The 17,611-nt window shown below is 43.0% G+C and overlaps 1 protein-coding gene across 2 annotated transcripts in view; it reads left to right on the top strand.

Moving 5' to 3' along the window:
• The window catches only part of SND1 (staphylococcal nuclease and tudor domain containing 1), a 980,965-nt gene that overhangs the window by 433,311 nt on the left and 530,043 nt on the right, over positions 1–17,611 (top strand). For both annotated transcript variants that reach the window (XM_069765442.1, XM_069765443.1), the window contains exon 13: positions 6,142–6,252. In XM_069765442.1, coding sequence (XP_069621543.1) covers positions 6,142–6,252 — 111 coding nt within the window. The remainder of the gene's footprint in view (positions 1–6,141; positions 6,253–17,611) is intronic.

The raw sequence follows: 17,611 nt of genomic DNA, 5'->3' as shown, positions 1-17,611 counted from the left end.
CTGCATGCATAGGCAGCCACCACTCTAATTCACATATGCCTTTCTAGAGTGCTAGGATCAAGGAACCCTGTGTCTTGATGTATGAGGGAGCCAGATGTGTTTGCACAGTGCTCTATTCATGGATGCATGGATGGTCACACCTGATCATTGTACTAATCATCTTCTCTCTGACATGGAGACTACTGTCTAGAGAAGGGTGGGTCTCTTCTCTGGAGTTGGACTGCATGATTTTTACTCCCTATACACTACAGGTGCTTCTCTCAAAATTAGAATATCATCAAAAAGTTAATTTATTTCAATTCTTCAATACAAAAAGTGAAACTCATATCTAGAGTCATTGCAAACAAAGTGTCTATTTCAAGTGTTTATTTCTGGTAATGTTGCTGATTATGGCTTACAGCCAATGAAAACCCAAAAGTCATTATCTACTTAAATTAGAATATTTTATAACACCAGCTTGAAATATAGTTTTAAAATCCAAAATGTTGGCCTACTGAAATGTATGTTCAGTAAATGCATTCAATACTTGATCGTGGCTCCTTTTACATCAATTACTGCATTGATGCGGCGAGGCATGGAGGTGATCAGCCTGTGGCACTGCTGAGGTGTTATGGAAGCCCAGGTTACTTTGATAGCAGCCTTCAGCTCATCTGCATTGTTGGGTCTAGTGTTTCTCATCTTCCTCTTGACAATACCCAACAGATTAGTCTAAGGGGTTAAGGTCAGGTGAGTTCACTGGCCAATCAAGCACAGTGATACTATTGTTTTTAAACCAGGTATTGGTACTTTTGGCAGTGTGGACAGGTGCCAAGTCCTGGTGGAGAATTATATTTCCATCTCCAAAAAGCTTGTTGGCAGAGGGAAGCATGACGTTCTCTAAACTTTTGTGGTAGATGGCTGAGCTGACTTTGGTCTTGATAAAACACAGTGGACCTACACCAGCAGATCACATGGCTCCCCAAACCATCACTGATTGTGGAAACTTCACACTAGACCTCAAGCAGCTTGGATTGTGGCCTCTCCACTCTTCGTCCAGACTCTGGGACCTTGATTTCCAAATGAAATGCAAAATTTACTTTCATCTGAAAGCAACACCTTTGACCACTGAGCAACAGTCCAGTTCTTTTTCTCGTTGGCCCTGGTAAGACGCTTCTGGCGTTGTCTATTGATCATAAGTGTCTTGAGACAAGGAATGCGACACTTGTAGCCCATTTCCTGGATACGTCTGTGTGTGGTGGCTCTTGAGGCAATGACTCCAGCAGCAGTCCACTCCTTGTGAATCTTCTCTCAAATTTTTGAATGGCCTTTTCTTAACAATCCTTTCAAGGCTGTGGTTATCCTGGTTGTTGCTTGTGCACCTTTTCTACCACACTTTTTCCTTCCACTCAACTTTCCATTATTATGTGTGGATACAGCACTCTATGAGCAGCTAGCTTCTTTAGCAATTACCTTTTGTGGCTTACCCTCCTTGTGGAGTGTGTTAGTGACTCCCTTCTGGACAACTGTCAAGTCAGCAGTCTTCCCCATGATTGTGGAACCTACTGAAACAGACTAAGGAACCTTTTTAAACCCTTAGGAAGCCTTTGCAGGTGTTTTTTTTTCTAATTATTCTCATTTACTGAGATAATGACTTGGGTTTTTACTGGCTGTAAGCAATAATCATCAACATTAACAGAAATAAACACTTGAAATAGATCACCCTGTAATGACTATAATATGAGTTTCATTTTTTGTATTGAAGAACTGAAATAAATGAACTTTTTGATGACATTGTAATTTTTTGAGAATCACCTGTAGATAAACTTATGAACTCTTTTGCCTCCGAATCACTTGTTGTCCTTCCTGTGACCACTTCTGTTGGATACTAATCACTGCATGCCACTAACACTCCACAAGAGTCGCTATTTTGGAAATACTGTAACCATGTCATTTAGCCATAGAATTTTGTCCATTATTGCTTGACACATGGCCATTTTTCGTGCTTTTAACACATACATTTCAGCACTGACTGTTCACTTGCTGGCTTTTATATTCCAATCCTTGGCAGATTCCTTTAGCATGCAGTAAGCAGTGGTATTGAGTCTACCTGTTTGTGATTTTCACTGTGTTGGCTGATCAACATAAATATATATTTAGTATTGAGTTATTTGTGATCAACACAAGAGCTAAAACAGTCTATTTCCCATGGTGCCCACAGGATGTCCTGGTTTCTCATTTTGAAGATGTTGCTCAGAGAAGGGTGTCAAACAATCTCGTTATGATTTATGACTGCAGTCTTTCTTTGTGATATCTCTTCTCAAGTGATTTTAGAATCCCTGTGCTGTTAGTCTTCAATTTCTTTTTTTTTTAATTTAAAGCCATTTTGTTTAAATAGTATGGACAGTGTCTCTTCAGAAAAGGGTTTTCTTTGTTGGTATTGATGCATGCATTTTTTCCTGTTTTGTGAATGTTCATTTGTGGGAGCTGGACGCTGCCAACTAAAAGGTGTGGGAATGGAAACAAATAGAATTCTGAAATGTCAAAAATATGTTGCGGATAATTACTTTTGCTCAGTGAACCTTGTACCAGGCTGGCACAGGCAAAATCCCATGCTGCATTTACAAAGATTTTTTTTTTCCATTATGAGGAAGGGATACATAAAGCAACCAGTCTCCTTTCTAGCTTTTGGCAATATGTATTTTTCTGTATGTGATGACCATTTTAATGCTAAAATACTAGCTGAGCTTTGACATCTAAGAACAGGTGATTGATGGGCAAAATAAGAAATGATATATTTTACTTTGTCTTGTAATAGTTACAAAATAAAAAAGAACGCAAATGTGTACTGATTTTTACTTCGTTAACATAATGTTTTTTTATGCAGCAGTATTTATTGTAGCCCTTGGGCGAAGCCTTTTAGTGGCCAAATCTTTCCATCACAGCTTTATACGCTTGTTAGTGGCTGCTTCTTGGTACTGCAGATCAGCGCCTACTGAAGAGAAGAGTTGTTGATCTCCTGTACCCGGCAGCAGCCAATAAGCCACTTACAGAGCTCTGGGGTTCTGTTCTGTACACTGCTTGTGATCACCAGTGGAGGGGATCGGTTGGTGACAGCCCCTTCAACCACTTCCTGACATATGATGTACTGGTACATCATATTCCTCACCAACCGTTACACCGATGCCTCTACCCTGTGCCAGTCATTACACTGGCTACCCATCCACTCCAGAATCCAGTACAAAACTACTACCCTCATCCACAAAGCACTCCATGGCTCAGCACCACCCTACATCTCCTCCCTGGTATCAGTCTACCACCCTACCCGTGCCCTCCGCTCCGCTAATGACCTCAGGTTAGCATCCTCAATAATCAGAACCTCCCACTCCCGTCTCCAAGACTTTACACGTGCTGCGCCGATTCTTTGGAATGCACTACCTAGGTTAATACGATTAATCCCCAATCCCCACAGTTTTAAGCGTGCCCTAAAAACTCATTTGTTCAGACTGGCCTACCGCCTCAATGCATTAACCTAACGATCCCTGTGTGGCCTATTTATAATAAAAAAAAAAAAAAAAAAAGGTTCCTCGCATCATGTTCTCATACACTTTATGCAGTATTAGCCCTCTGGGTCTGTACTGCTACATACTTAGGCAGGTAACTGGTTCATGCAGCTTTACATGAACACCTGAGCCTTACACTATAGCTGGTCCGAATAACTAAAGCAATTGTTACCATCCACCTCTCGTGTCTCCCCTTTTCCCCATAGTTTGTAAGCTTGCGAGCAGGGCCCTCACTCCTCCTGGTATCTGTTTTGAACTGTATTTCTGTTATGCTGTAATGTCTATTGTCTGTACAAGTCCCCTCTATAATTTGTAAAGCGCTGCGGAATATGTTGGCGCTATATAAATAAAAATTATTATTATTATTATTATTATATGACGGCTGCCTGTCTTTGATGAAAACTCAGTAACTGTTACACAGCCTCCAATGGCAGCGAGAGGAAATAATCTCCATCCATTGCTGTTGACCCTTTAAATATGCTGTGATTCTCTGACAACAGGATCTACCACATGCACATGGCCCCCTCACATGGCGCAATTGCTTGGCGCACTGCCTGGATTGCTGTGGGCCTACTGAAGGCCCCTTTGATCGTCATAGCAGTTTTCCTATGGCGTTCATAGGAGACCATTATTTTTCCTATGTACTACAGTAACATAATACTGCAGTATATAATATAATATATTTGCATTGCAGATTCAAATACCCTAAGGGGGGGGTCTAACAATCTTTTTGAAAATCTATATAAAGATTCAAATCACCCATCGTTATCTGTAAAAAGTAAAGAAATTAAAAAAATAAATAAATATATTTATCATTTCCGTGGCCGTAAAAGTCTCATTTGTCGAAATATAAATGGCATAATGAGAATAAGCAAAATGTTACAGTTGCAGGTTTTCCTGCACCACAAATTACGGTAAATAAGAATTTTTTTCATCTACTATGTACCCCAAAATGGTATCGATAAAACTTGCCACGCCATAAAACAAACCCTCACAAAGCTCCATCAACTGAAAAATGAAAATGTCCCGGGTCTCAGTAAATGGCAACATAAACCAATATATACGGTATATATTTGCGATTTTTTTTGCTTTTTCACTACTTCATTTATAATAAATGGAAAAAAAAAACCTTTTCAAGTTTGGTAACTCTTTAATCATACTGACCTGAAGAATCATGTTAACAATTAATTTTTAAAATACAATGAGAAGCACAAAAACCACTGCAGAATTGTATCTTTTTTTTGTTGTTTTTTACTGCAGTTGGAGTTTTTTTCTTGTTTTTTTAGTTAATTGAATGGTCAAATAAATTTTACCTCTCAACTATAATTTGACCTTTAAAAAACAAGCCCTTATATGTCTGTCAAAGGAAAAATAAATCATTGTGGTTTATTCCTGATGAAGAGGTTTGGAAACCTTGAAATGCCTTTACACCTTAAACCACATTGATGCATTCACCTTTGTGTGTGATCTTATATTTGAACCTTGGGCAGTGCGGACCCTGAGCCACCATATTCCTCATTTATTGCAAGGTATCTCCTTGTGGTCCTGCTGCAGCCTTTACATGCTTCTATAGGAGTTGTGACTGTCACAGCCCCATCATAGTGAACGTACCTACAATATTTGATACCTCTTCTTTCCCTGATAAGACCCTATTTTCGCTTTTTATCTCTCCAGTTTTACAATTAGAAAAAAAAAATTGACTTTTGATGGAGAGGAAAAAGCAAAAGTGCCAAAATTGAAAATCGCCTTGTAAGGACGGGGATAATCTATAGTTTTCATAAATGTGTTAGCCATGATTTTATGACCGTTACTAGTCTATAAGTATTATAGATTTATTTTCCTCCTTAGTAAGGTGCCACACACTTGAATACAACTTTGTCTGTTCTCAATATGGCTGTTGATGTTGTCTTTGGCTTTTTCCGTTTCTCTTCCTATGATTTGATGACATGAGATCTCATATGACTTCCACAAAGCGCTTGATATTGTGCACTTGCTATGTGTACCATGACCTGCCCATGTACAGAGACAAAGCTTCTCCTGCCCAGTAGAAGGCAGAACTGTGCGTGCCCACATCCCATGTTGTATGGCACAAGCTCAAAGCTGACGACTTGTAAAGTTGGGTTGGCGAGACTCTAGCTCCTTTCCAAGTTGCGGACTGGTGCTGGCTTAATGAATAGTGATCTAATATGCGCAGGATATTTTTTGTTTCTAGTTTTGAAAGAAAAATGTTTATTGAAATTTGTTGTCATGATTTTTGAGTGCAGTCACTTATCCGATCATGTGAGGTGCTAGTAGACAGGGTTGCTCTCCCAATACACATGCAAAGAATTTTCACTGCACACACTAAAATCGTGCAAAAGTGTGGCCTTTATAGAAGCATTCTGTATACATCATAGAATTTCAACAGTGCCTCCTGATTTCGACCTTAAGCAAAGTGATGTTAAAAAAAAAAGTGTGCATCCCACCAAGAAGTAAAAGTTGCCTGATATTCACTAATTTTGTAACTTGTTGATGTGCATTACTGTTAATATCGTCTGCACCGAGTTTGTCCTGATAAGTATTACTTCTTTCTCCTAAATGTTATTTATTTTCTCTGCCTCAGAAACATTGCAGAAGCCCTGGTTAGCAAAGGCCTAGCTACTGTGCTCCGCTACCGTCAGGATGATGACCAGCGATCTTCACACTATGATGAGCTGTTGGCGGCAGAGGCCCGGTAGGTATCTTCTTCTTTGCAGCAACTTGGTTGCGTGTTGCATGCTCCCTCTAAATGACAGTTGTTGATAATACGGATGACTAATTGCAGCATATTTCGGAATGAAGCGGTGTTGTGATTGCTGATTGATTTAGGTGGTCATGGTTTCCTGTTTGCTTTTGTTTGTGCAGTCCTGATAACATTCCTTTTTCTCCTCAGTAAGCTAGTCGTTCAAGGACACCATCTACACAGTACATTCAATAGATGAAACACTATGTAATCTGTCCTGAATTCTCTGAGCAGAACATTATCAGATACACAAGTTACATAGTGTTTCTAAGTATTCTAATTTGATAATTCATTTCTGAAAAAAAATATATAATTCACGTAACACATTATTTTCTGATTTGCAGTCTCTTTAAAGGGAAACTAATATTTCCACATCTGACTCATTACTGCAAAGACATATAGTGGCTATTGAAGCAAAACAAATCATTTTTGGCCCCATCTCTTGACATGTTCGGAAAGAAATATATGATTTATTGTTGCACATTTCACTGCATTATACTATGTTAGGATTTTGTCTTTCTTGTACATCACTACTTGTGTGATCAGCATATTGTCTGCACATGTATTCTGGCTGGTATCTATAGACTTAATGTCAACTGGTCCTGCTCAGTGCTCACCTTTCCACCAGAAGTGAGCGGAGCAGGGTTAACCCTTTAGTATCCTAAGGCTATGTGCCCATGATCCGGATGTAGTAGCACTTTGGACACAGCATATGTTCACTGCATCTAAAGCACTGCCTTCTATTGAATGCAGGTAAATCTGCATATGTTTACCACATTCAATACATTTATATTGATGTAATTTCTGTTGCGGAGACTAGCTTCTCCGCAAGAGAAATTCACATGCTGCAGTCTTGGAGAACGTGCCAGTGGCCATGGGTGATCCGCAGGCGACTATGCACTCAAAGTGGACATGGGACATCCACTATACTGTAACTTCTGGCCGCTGCGGGTTTTACGCTACATAAGTAAGCAGCATCAAACCCACAGCACTTCCTGATCGTGGGCGCATACCCTAAGGCAGTGGTCCCCAACTCCAGGCCTCGAGGGCCGCCAACAGTGCAGGTTTTCAGGATTTCCTTAGTATTGCACAGGGGTTGGAATCATCACCTGTGCAGATGATCACATTACCACTGATGCAATACTAAAGAAATCCTGAAAACCTGCACTGTTGGCGGCCCTCGAGGCCTGGAGTTGGGGACCCCTGCCCTAAGGGGTCTGTTCTTCTAATGGAAGTGCCTTGCAATTTTTTTTTTTTAATGTTCCTAACCTTGTTCATTCTTCTTATAATACAGAATTTACCAGCTGCCTATATGATTAGCTTGTGAGGTGCTTCAATGACATTGCTGAATGGTGAATATATTGAAGACACTTGTACAATCCAATTTAGATATAGATTAAATAAATGTAGTGGGGTAGTAATTATATATATAATCATGTAATACCCTAAAATACAAATTTTATTAAATATTATTTAAAATGCCAACAACCAATGGCAAACCAAAAACAACACATCGTGAAAAAAACTGGGATGTGGCTTAGGTCTCCCTAGTTATAGGTGTGTTCTATGTATAGCTAATAGGGGTACCTTTAGTGCAATATTGTTTGGGTAGAGGGACCTTGTGGGCTTATCAGGGTCAATTTAGGGACCCCAGGGCCAGCCATCGCGGAGTGGGGGCGCCAATACGCTTCCCCTAGGGTGCCAACCCCCGCAGTTAGGCAGCTTTCAGCATAGACACACACTAGCCAGTATCCATGGCCCTTTCCTAGGCTATTAATAATAGCCCACTGCTGTCTGCCTAGCTTTTGCTGGTTAGATTTTTTAGGAGGACCCTATATAATTTTGTCTGTGGTCTCCCTGTAAGCTAGCTAGTAAAGTCTAATCAAACAGCTGTGAGCTGATATCAATAGCCTGGGAACCTTTTATGGCTCCTTCCCAGAATATGAACATCAGCCATCAGCTTTCCCTTTGCTGGTTATTAAAATTACGCAGAAGCCCACACAATTTTTGTTTCCATTTTTTTCCCTTTTAAAATTAGCAGTTGCTATATGGTTACAGCCTATGTAAGTTCTTCTGTTAACGCTCCTACTTAGGCTGGTGACAATGTGTGTTTATGTTTGTGTATTTGTGTTTACTTATTGGCTTAGTAATGAGGTTGTCGGTCTGACACATTTTCATTACCTTGGGCTAGATGTTAATGGCAGCTGCTGACACCAAGCCCTACTAATGTATCAGCATGAAAAGGTGGTGTTGAACCAAGTAATTACATCACAAAAGTTTTAGAAAAAATTTATTTAGCTCAAAAAAGCATTAATTTTCCCTTCCCCCATGACGGCACACCTGAGAGAGGGGATCCGCCCAGCCAGGACAGGAAACCCTACTGAAAATAAAAGGGCGGTACCTCTCCCTCGCTTCAGTTGGGTTTCCTGTCCTGACAGGGACCCTCTTACTGAACACGGCGGTTCACTTACCCAGGTCCCGTCCCGGCGTGGAAGAACAGGCAGCGCCTGTGCGTCGGGTTCGGGGGTCTGGAAGCGCCGTCCGCAGGTCCTCCGGGTCTCTGCGTCCGAGCGGGCGTTGAGCAGCATGGTCAGAGGGCTGTGTTCCCTTCCATGGCTGCCACGCCGCCCTCCCCTCTCTGCCGGCGTCCAGGTGCGGTGGCCGCTTCCGGGTCGCTCGCCTGATGTCACGTGCAAGGCACGCTGGGAATGGGCGTGCCCGCGTGACGTCGGGGGCGGGCGCCGGATCCAAGATGGCGGCGCCCATGATGAGAACGCCGGCCGGTGAAAGGGAACTCCGGCGGCACGGCAGAGAGTGGGAGGGGGTTAATTTGGGCACCGAAGGAGGCGGGGAGTGCAGTGGTCCCCCCATAAAAGGGGGTTAGACCACAGAAGACGCGCTCATGTCCATAAACTTCACCATGGAAGTAGGACAACAGGAGCAGCAGCAGCAGCAGCAGCAGCCGCCTTCACAGCAGCAGCAACAAATGGAGCTCTCACCAGATGCCTTGCCGAGCCACCAGCATACCAAGAGCAGCCGCTCAAGTGGTAGGAACAGCAGTCGCTCTGTCCGGCAGGATTCGTCGGCGTCCAGGAGGGACGCTTCACGTGCATCTGTCCAGCCTCCAAAATCTGTACCCTTGATTGTCGGTGGTGGTGAGTGATCTACGTGAATGTAACCCTTATGGTAACAGGGTCCATTTTTGTCTGTTTTGATCACTAGGGGTCCAGGAAAGCGGTTGGTAAAACAAAGAACCAAGAGTGTGCCCTTTGTAGAAACCCGCTTGCAGTTCAGTGGCAGAAGGATCTCTGTGCTGACTGCATTACGAAAACCATACAAGAAGAGACCCCTAATTTTGCCACTAGCCTAAAAGCCATAATACAGGCTGAAATAAAAGACTCCTTAAAATTGACCCTTAGCGAACCAAGAAGGAGAAGCCGTAAGGCGTCCACAGACTCAGATGCCTCTCAGAGACAGGGGAGTCATAAAACATCCCAGTCTCCCTCTACCTCCTCGGCCTCTGTCCAGTCTTCAGATTCCTCCTCGGACAGTGATTCAGGAGGTCGTCCATGTTTCCCAACTGAGGACGTAGATAAACTGGTCAAAGCAGTTAGATCTGCAATGGGGCTTAAAGAGGAGAAAACACCTAGGTCACTAGAAGATGTCATGTTTGGTGGCCTAGAAGAGAAAAGGAAACGCACGTTTCCAGTTAATGCAAAAATAAAAGCATTAATTGATAAAGAGTGGAAAAAGCCCGAAAAAATGGGTTCCTTGCCCTCTTCATCCAAAAGGAGATATCCTTTTGAGGATAAAGACTCTGAGTCCTGGGAGAAAATCCCTAAGATTGACGGGGCAGTAGCCAAATGTTTAAAAAAATCATCCCTTCCGTTAGAGGACTCTGGTGTTCTCAAAGACCCGCTTGATAAAAAAGCAGATAGTTTCCTGAGACACATCTGGGAAGCCTCAGCGGGGGGCCTTAAGCCGGCGATTGCGGGAACATGTACGGCCCGTGCCCTAATGGTCTGGCTACATCAGGTAGAAGATCAACTGAAAAACAAAGTACCCAGAACTGACATCCTTGCAAATATTTCTTTGCTACAAGGAGCAGCAGCTTTTTTGGCAGACTCTTCTGCGGATTCCGCAAGACTAACAGCTAGAGCCGCGGGTTTGTCCAACGCGGCAAGAAGAGCCCTCTGGCTCAAAGGTTGCCCGGGGGATTTGCCATCTAAACACAAACTGTGTTCTATCCCTTGTGACGGCCAACTTCTCTTCGGTAAAAAACTTGAAGACATCCTGGAACATGCAGGAGATAAGAAGAAAGGTTTTCCCAACATCCCTAAAGATCCTAAAAAACCTTTTTTTCGGAGGAGAAGATATAATAGAGGTCGCCCCCCAGGGGAGAGGAAAAATTGGGACTTTAGAGATAAAAGAGGATCGGGCTATATGTTTAAAGGGCCCTCCACATCGGCAAAAAAATCCCCCCAATGACATTATGCCAGAAGTGGGAGGAAGACTCTCCCTCTTCTTTCCGGCCTGGGTAAATATCTCCCCCAGTATCTGGGTCACGAACATCATCAGAGACGGCCTAAAAATAAAATTCGTCTGTCCTCCCAGACGAAACTTCATAATAACTCCCCGACGGAAGTCTCAGCATCAGAGACGGCCTAAAAATAAAATTCGTCTGTCCTCCCAGACGAAACTTCATAATAACTCCCCGACGGAAGTCTCAGCAGGAACAATCTGCCCTAGAAACCGAGATCTTGGGACTTGTCCACAAAAAGGTTCTTCAGGAGGTCCCGGTTCAGGAAGAAGGAGAGGGGTTTTACTCCCCCCTCTTCTTGATCCAAAAACCGGATGGTTCTTGGAGAACTATTATAAATCTAAGAAAGCTCAACCAATCCATAGAGAACTACACTTTCAAGATGGAGTCTATAAACACGACCATAAAACTTCTCTTCCAGCACTGCTTCATGGCAGTAATAGACTTAAAAGATGCTTACTACCATATACCAATACATCAGGAATATCGGAAATACTTGAGGGTAGCTCTCTATATTCAAAATCAGGTAAAGCATTTTCAATATACAGCTCTTCCATTCGGCCTGTCTACAGCCCCCAGAGTTTTCACCAAAGTGATGGTGGAAGTGATGTCATACCTCCGGTCCCGGGATGTAGTAATTGTCCCATATCTGGACGATTTCCTGGTAATAGGGAGGTCAGAGTCCCACTGCACTCATCAAATATCAGTGGTAACATCAACTCTAATGGAGCTGGGTTGGATAATAAACATCCCCAAATCCAGACTACTGCCAGTAAAAATACAGTCCTTCCTGGGGTTAATACTGGACTCCGAGCGTCAGCTCTGCCTCCTTCCACAAAACAAAGTGGACAAGATAATAAACCTGACCAGTACAGCAATACGTCAACCCGCAATGACTCTCAGAAAGGCGATGTCCCTTCTAGGCTCATTAACATCGTGTATACCGGCAGTAGAATGGGCACAATTCCACCTAAGACAACTACAGTGGGAAGTTCTCTCAGCTCAAAGACTGTTAAGAGGGCATTTAGAAGGAAATCTATGTCTCTCCCAGAGCGTAAGGGATTCCCTAGCTTGGTGGACTGTAGAACACCACCTGACAAAGGGGGTCCGGTGGAAAAATCCGGTCATAGACATCATCACGACCGACGCAAGCGGTACAGGTTGGGGAGCTCATCTGAGATCTCACTCTGTACAAGGTACCTGGTCCATAAGAGAAAAAAACTATGGATCAAACGAAAAAGAGCTATGGGCAGTGGAGAAAGCCCTAAGACATTTTCTCCCTTTACTCCAGGGTCGCCATACTCGAATCCTAACAGACAATCGAGCAGTGGTGGCGTATGTCAATCATCAGGGAGGAACGAGGTCCAAAGGCCTCATGAATGCGTCAAAACTCCTCTTCCAACTGGCGGAACAACACCTGTTATCTCTGTCGGCACTACACATCAGGGGCATAGAAAACACTCAAGCAGACTTCCTGAGTCGCAGAGGCTTAAGACAGGGGGAATGGTCCTTAAACCCCCAGATATTTCAGCAAATAGTCCAAGCCTGGGGCTCACCAGAAATAGACTTGTTTGCCAATTCTCACAACAAAAAACTCAGAAAATTCTGCTCCTTGAATCCAAGAGAACATCCCTTCGCAGTAGATGCCCTACTAATACCTTGGAAGTTTTCTCTGGCCTACGCATTCCCCCCGATAGTGATGATCCCAGCTGTGATCCGGAAGATCAGAGAGGATCAGGCGAGGATTATCCTCATAGCTCCATTTTGGCCAAGGAGACCATGGTTCTCCCTTCTAAGACAGATGTCGTTAACAGATCCATGGATTTTGCCAGAAATTCCGGACCTACTAACCCAGGGCCCAGTAACCCACTCTCAGGTGAAGGGCTTCCATCTGGCAGCCTGGAATTTGAGAGGGCGTTACTAAGTCGCCATGGATTCTCACCAGGTTTAATCTCCACCCTGTTGAAAAGCAGAAAACCCATAACTTCTAGAATCTATGGTAGGACATGGAAAAAATTTCTTGACTTCCTGGGTGAACCATTGGGGGAGGTGGCTCAAGTGGGTCCTATCCTAGAATTTCTGCAAGCAGGATTACATCTTGGGTTAGAAACCAGCACCCTTAAAGTTCAGGTTTCAGCCTTGGGGGCCCTGTATAACTGTAATCTTGCCTCAAATAGATGGGTTTCACGATTCATAAAATCTTGCAGTAGATCTCGGCCGGTCGTTATCCAAAAAATCCCTCCTTGGGATCTAAATTTGGTCTTAGAAGCTCTAACTAAACACCCGTTCGAGCCCTTACAGGAGTTATCACCTAAATTACTTACCCTTAAAACAGTTCTTCTAGTAGCCCTAACATCGGCACGTAGGGTAAGTGATTTGCAAGCCCTGTCAATATCCCCTCCTTATACTCAGGTTTTTGATGACAGGATCGTTCTAAGACCGGACCCGGCTTATCTCCCCAAGGTGGTTCAAAAGTTCCATAGGAGTCAAGAGATTACCTTACCATCTTTCTGTAGTAATCCCAAAAATCCAGGGGAACAAAAGTTCCACATGCTAGATGTGAGAAGATCTATGTTACAGTACATATCTATGACTAGTCAGTGGAGGAAAGACCAAACCCTATTCATAGCCTTTCAGGGTAGCAAAAGAGGGTGTGGGGTAGCTAAAAGTACTATTGCTAGATGGATTAGGGAGGCCATTAGTTTATCCTACTCTGCGGGTGGCACTCCGGTTCCTGAAGGCATTAAGGCTCACTCTACCAGAGCCATGGCTACCTCCTGGGCAGAAAAGGCTGAGGTATCAATTGATCAAATTTGCAAGGCCGCTACCTGGTCCTCACCCTCAACTTTTTTCAAGCACTACCGGCTAGACCTTTCCTCCTCTGCTGACCTAACCTTTGGTAGAAGGGTACTCCAAGCGGTGGTCCCTCCCTAAGGTTTCATTCTACAAAAGTCTCTCAGGTGTGCCGTCATGGGGGAAGGGAAAACACCAGGGTTACTTACTGGTAACAGGTTTTTCCGGAACCCATGACGGCACCTGTATATTCCCCCCCTTTATCACCCTTTCGGTGTGCACTATTGTTTTGGGTGCTTTTTTAGTTAATATGATGTGGTGTTGGATTGCCATGTGTACTAACCAGGGGGGCCTCTCATGCTCTGAAAACCAACTGAAGCGAGGGAGAGGTACCGCCCTTTTATTTTCAGTAGGGTTTCCTGTCCTGGCTGGGCGGATCCCCTCTCTCAGGTGTGCCGTCATGGGTTCCGGAAAAACCTGTTACCAGTAAGTAACCCTGGTGTTTCTGTACAAAAACGCATGCAAAAATGCATACAAATATGCGGCAAAAATGTGCGTTTTCTCCACAGCATTTTTGGTGCCAAGAGATGCAAAAAACCTTGCAGAAATTTCTGCACGCAAATACTCAACGTACGCTCATTGCCTTAAGAATTATGAAAATGAATAATAAGTTTAGAAAGAGAGAAAAGCAGATTTTACAAAATTAAAGATTTAGATGACGGTTGCTCTTAAAGATACATTTGAATGTAATTTATAAACAGCGACAGATGCTCTTTACTTAGCAGCCACTTCTAAATATATGGAACTATCTGCATCACATGTTTTAATAAGTCTTACTTTTTTTTCTTGCTTTTCAATGATCCTTGATGCAGTGGGGAAAATAATTATTTAATACCCTGCCGATTTTGCACGTTTTCCCATTTACATAGAATGGAGAGGTCTGTAATTTGTATTGTAGGTACACTTCAACTGTGAGAGACAGAATCTCAAAAAAACAAAACATAAAATCAAATTTTATCATTTTTAAATAATTAAATTGCATTTTGTCACACACGAACCTCTCCACCATGGCCAAGAACTAAGAGCTGTCTATCAACACCCGGGAAAAAATTGTAGACCTGCACAAGGCTGGGATAGGCTACAGGACAATAAGCATGCAGCTTGGTGAGAAGGCAACAACTGTTGGCACAATTATTAGAAAATGGAAGAAACACAAGGTGACTGTCAATCTTCCTTGATCTGGGGCTCCCTCGTGGGGGAAGGATGATTCTGAGAAAAGTCAGGAATCCACCTAGAACTACACAAGAGTACCTGCTCAATGACCTGAAGAGAGGTGGGACAACAATATAAAACAATTACCGTTAGTCACACTACGCCGTCATGTATTAAAATCCTGCATGGCACACAAGGTCCCCCTGCTTTTGCGACAACATGTCCAGTCCTGTTTGAAGCTCGCCATTGACCATCTGGATAATCCAGAGGAGGCATAGGAGATGGTTATGTGGACAGATTAAACAGAATTTTTTGGTATCAACTACGCTCGGCTTGTTTGGGGGAAGATGAGTACAACCCAGGGAGCACCATCCTAACTGAAGCATAATGGTGGAAACATTATACTTTCGGGGTGGATGGGGTCATGTATTGCAAAATTTTGGCCAACAACCTCCTTCCCTCTGAAAGAATATTGAAGATGGGTCGTGGCTGGGTCTTCCAGCATGACAATGACCCGAAACACACAGCCAGGGCATTTAAGGATTGGCTCCTTAAGAAGTCATGCACAGTGCGTCTCTGAAGCCAGGAAGCGTACACCCGGCTTTAGAGACACATTGACGCTGCCAAAGTGAGCGGCGCACATTCACTAAATTTGCATGAGCTGGTAATGAGGCAAATCCTGTCGGCGTAATAACATGGAAAGAGGGCTGACTAGTCTGGGGCAACTAAAGCCCCATTGACTAGTCAAACTCTCATTAGTATAATAAACGGGGACATTATAAATGCTTTTTTTTTAACCTTTAACTGAACTACGTTGTGCTGGGCTGGTTAGGCATTGAGTTTAATCATATATAGGTGAATGCTGCTGGGTTGGAGGACACGTTGGACCTGACAGGTTCCCTTTAAGATTTCTATGTGGCCATGGGAGACGAATTTGCAAGAATTCTGGCCATTATCACGGTCGCAGTAACCTGCCTGTTCAATACATTTATAGGAAAAGTTATGTGACCAGAGTACTTATTTAGGGAGAATTGCGCTGCCCACATCAGTTAAGGACTTTTGGGAAGCATCACTTTCTTTTCTGAAGTTTTAATTTTGATTTAGTTGCAGTAAGGTTTCTGCTAGAAGAATTATGCCAGCAGTGCTCAAAACCTGCTCACAATTTCCCTTGATTTAAGGAGGCTCAGGAGATCTTTTTTTTTTTTTTTTAATGCTTTTTTTATTACAGTGTTTAGCATCCTAACTTCTTGCCTATTTATAGCAAGACCATCTTTTTGTGAATTTTCTTTTCTGAGCCGATGAGCTGAGACATCAGATGGAAAAGCCTCTCTAATTTCCTTTACAATTTGGATATTATTCACTTAAGGTTACAGTCAACTTGTGGCATTGAACATATTTTTTTCTTTGTGTTTTTGCAGCCAAAAAGCACAGCTTTTTGTTGTGCCAGCAAAGTGATTGAGATTTGACAGATCTCATGCCTATGCTGCTTATTTTTTACTTGCAGATTTGAAGCAGTTTGCTGACACTCTGAAAGAATTGACACTCAAATGAATGGGATAAAAAAAGACATATAAAAAGTATAAAAACTGCACACAAAATCTCATGTAGTTATGCAGCATTTTTCATGCCAAAACTAAACGTGCCCAATCAGCACTGGCATAAACTGTCCCCACCTTCCGACAAATCGAACATTAAGAGGAAGTCGGAGCACAGCCACAGCCCTGGCTTCATGTTGGTTGATGTTCAATACGTTCAAAGGCGGAGACAGTGAAACTGGCACTAACTGGACGTAGGAATTAGTTGATGTAACAACCTCACGAGAGCCCCAGGAACGTGAGTGTCGACACTGCTGGAATGGCGCCAGCACAGGAGTTGAGTATAAGTGATTTTATTTTAACTTGGCCAAACTTGAGGAATGAGAAGGGGTTTTCGTAGTAGTGGTCAAGCCCTTTAAAGGGACTCTGTCACCTGAATTTGGAGGGAACAATCTTCAGCCATGGGGGCGGGGTTATCGGGTGTTTGATTCACCCTTTCCTTACCCGCTGGCTGCATGCTGGCTGCAATATTGGATTGAAGTTCATTCTCTGTCTTCTGTAGTACATGCCTGCACAAGGCAATCTTGCACAGCGCAGGCGTGTACTATGGAGGACAGAGAATGAACTTCGATCCAATATTGCAGCCAGCATGCAGCCAGCGGGTAAGGAAAGGGTGAATCAAACACCCGTAAACCCCGCCTCTATGGCTGAAAATTGTTCCCTCCAAATTCAGGTGACAGTGTCCCTTTAAAGAAGCACTCTCATCAAAGTTTTTATCCTCTTAATACGTATAGCTCATTTTCTACCCTGATAATTCCTTTCTCTGCTCTATATAGAAATGGGAAGTCTCTTGTCCCCAGAAAAATCATCCCTCTCTTCAACTCCTGATCTCACTGCTCCGCTCCTCCCCCTTCCAGGGACTTTTGCAGTGACTTATGACTCATATTGGGAAAATAGACTTCCTGTTTTCTACATGGAGCTCAGAAGGATTCAGCTAGTCAGTTTTTAATGTCATGATGTCATTAATCTAATGGGAAAGAGAAGAATTAGCTGGGCAGAAAGGCGAAATGAGCACTTGTAAGTACACAGTGCTATATAATACGAGGATAAAAGTTTTGATGGGAATGTTTCTTTATCTTATCTGCATCTTATAAAGAAGCTTCCCACTGGACTCGAGCCCAGAGTAAGAGCTCATGCAAACGTCCATTGATTTCATTCCGATCACTGACTG

This window comes from Ranitomeya imitator, chromosome 4 (assembly GCF_032444005.1).
Source record: "Ranitomeya imitator isolate aRanImi1 chromosome 4, aRanImi1.pri, whole genome shotgun sequence".
In the NCBI taxonomy this organism is placed as follows: Eukaryota; Metazoa; Chordata; class Amphibia; order Anura; family Dendrobatidae; genus Ranitomeya; species Ranitomeya imitator.
This window is presented reverse-complemented; position numbering and strand designations above follow the sequence as displayed.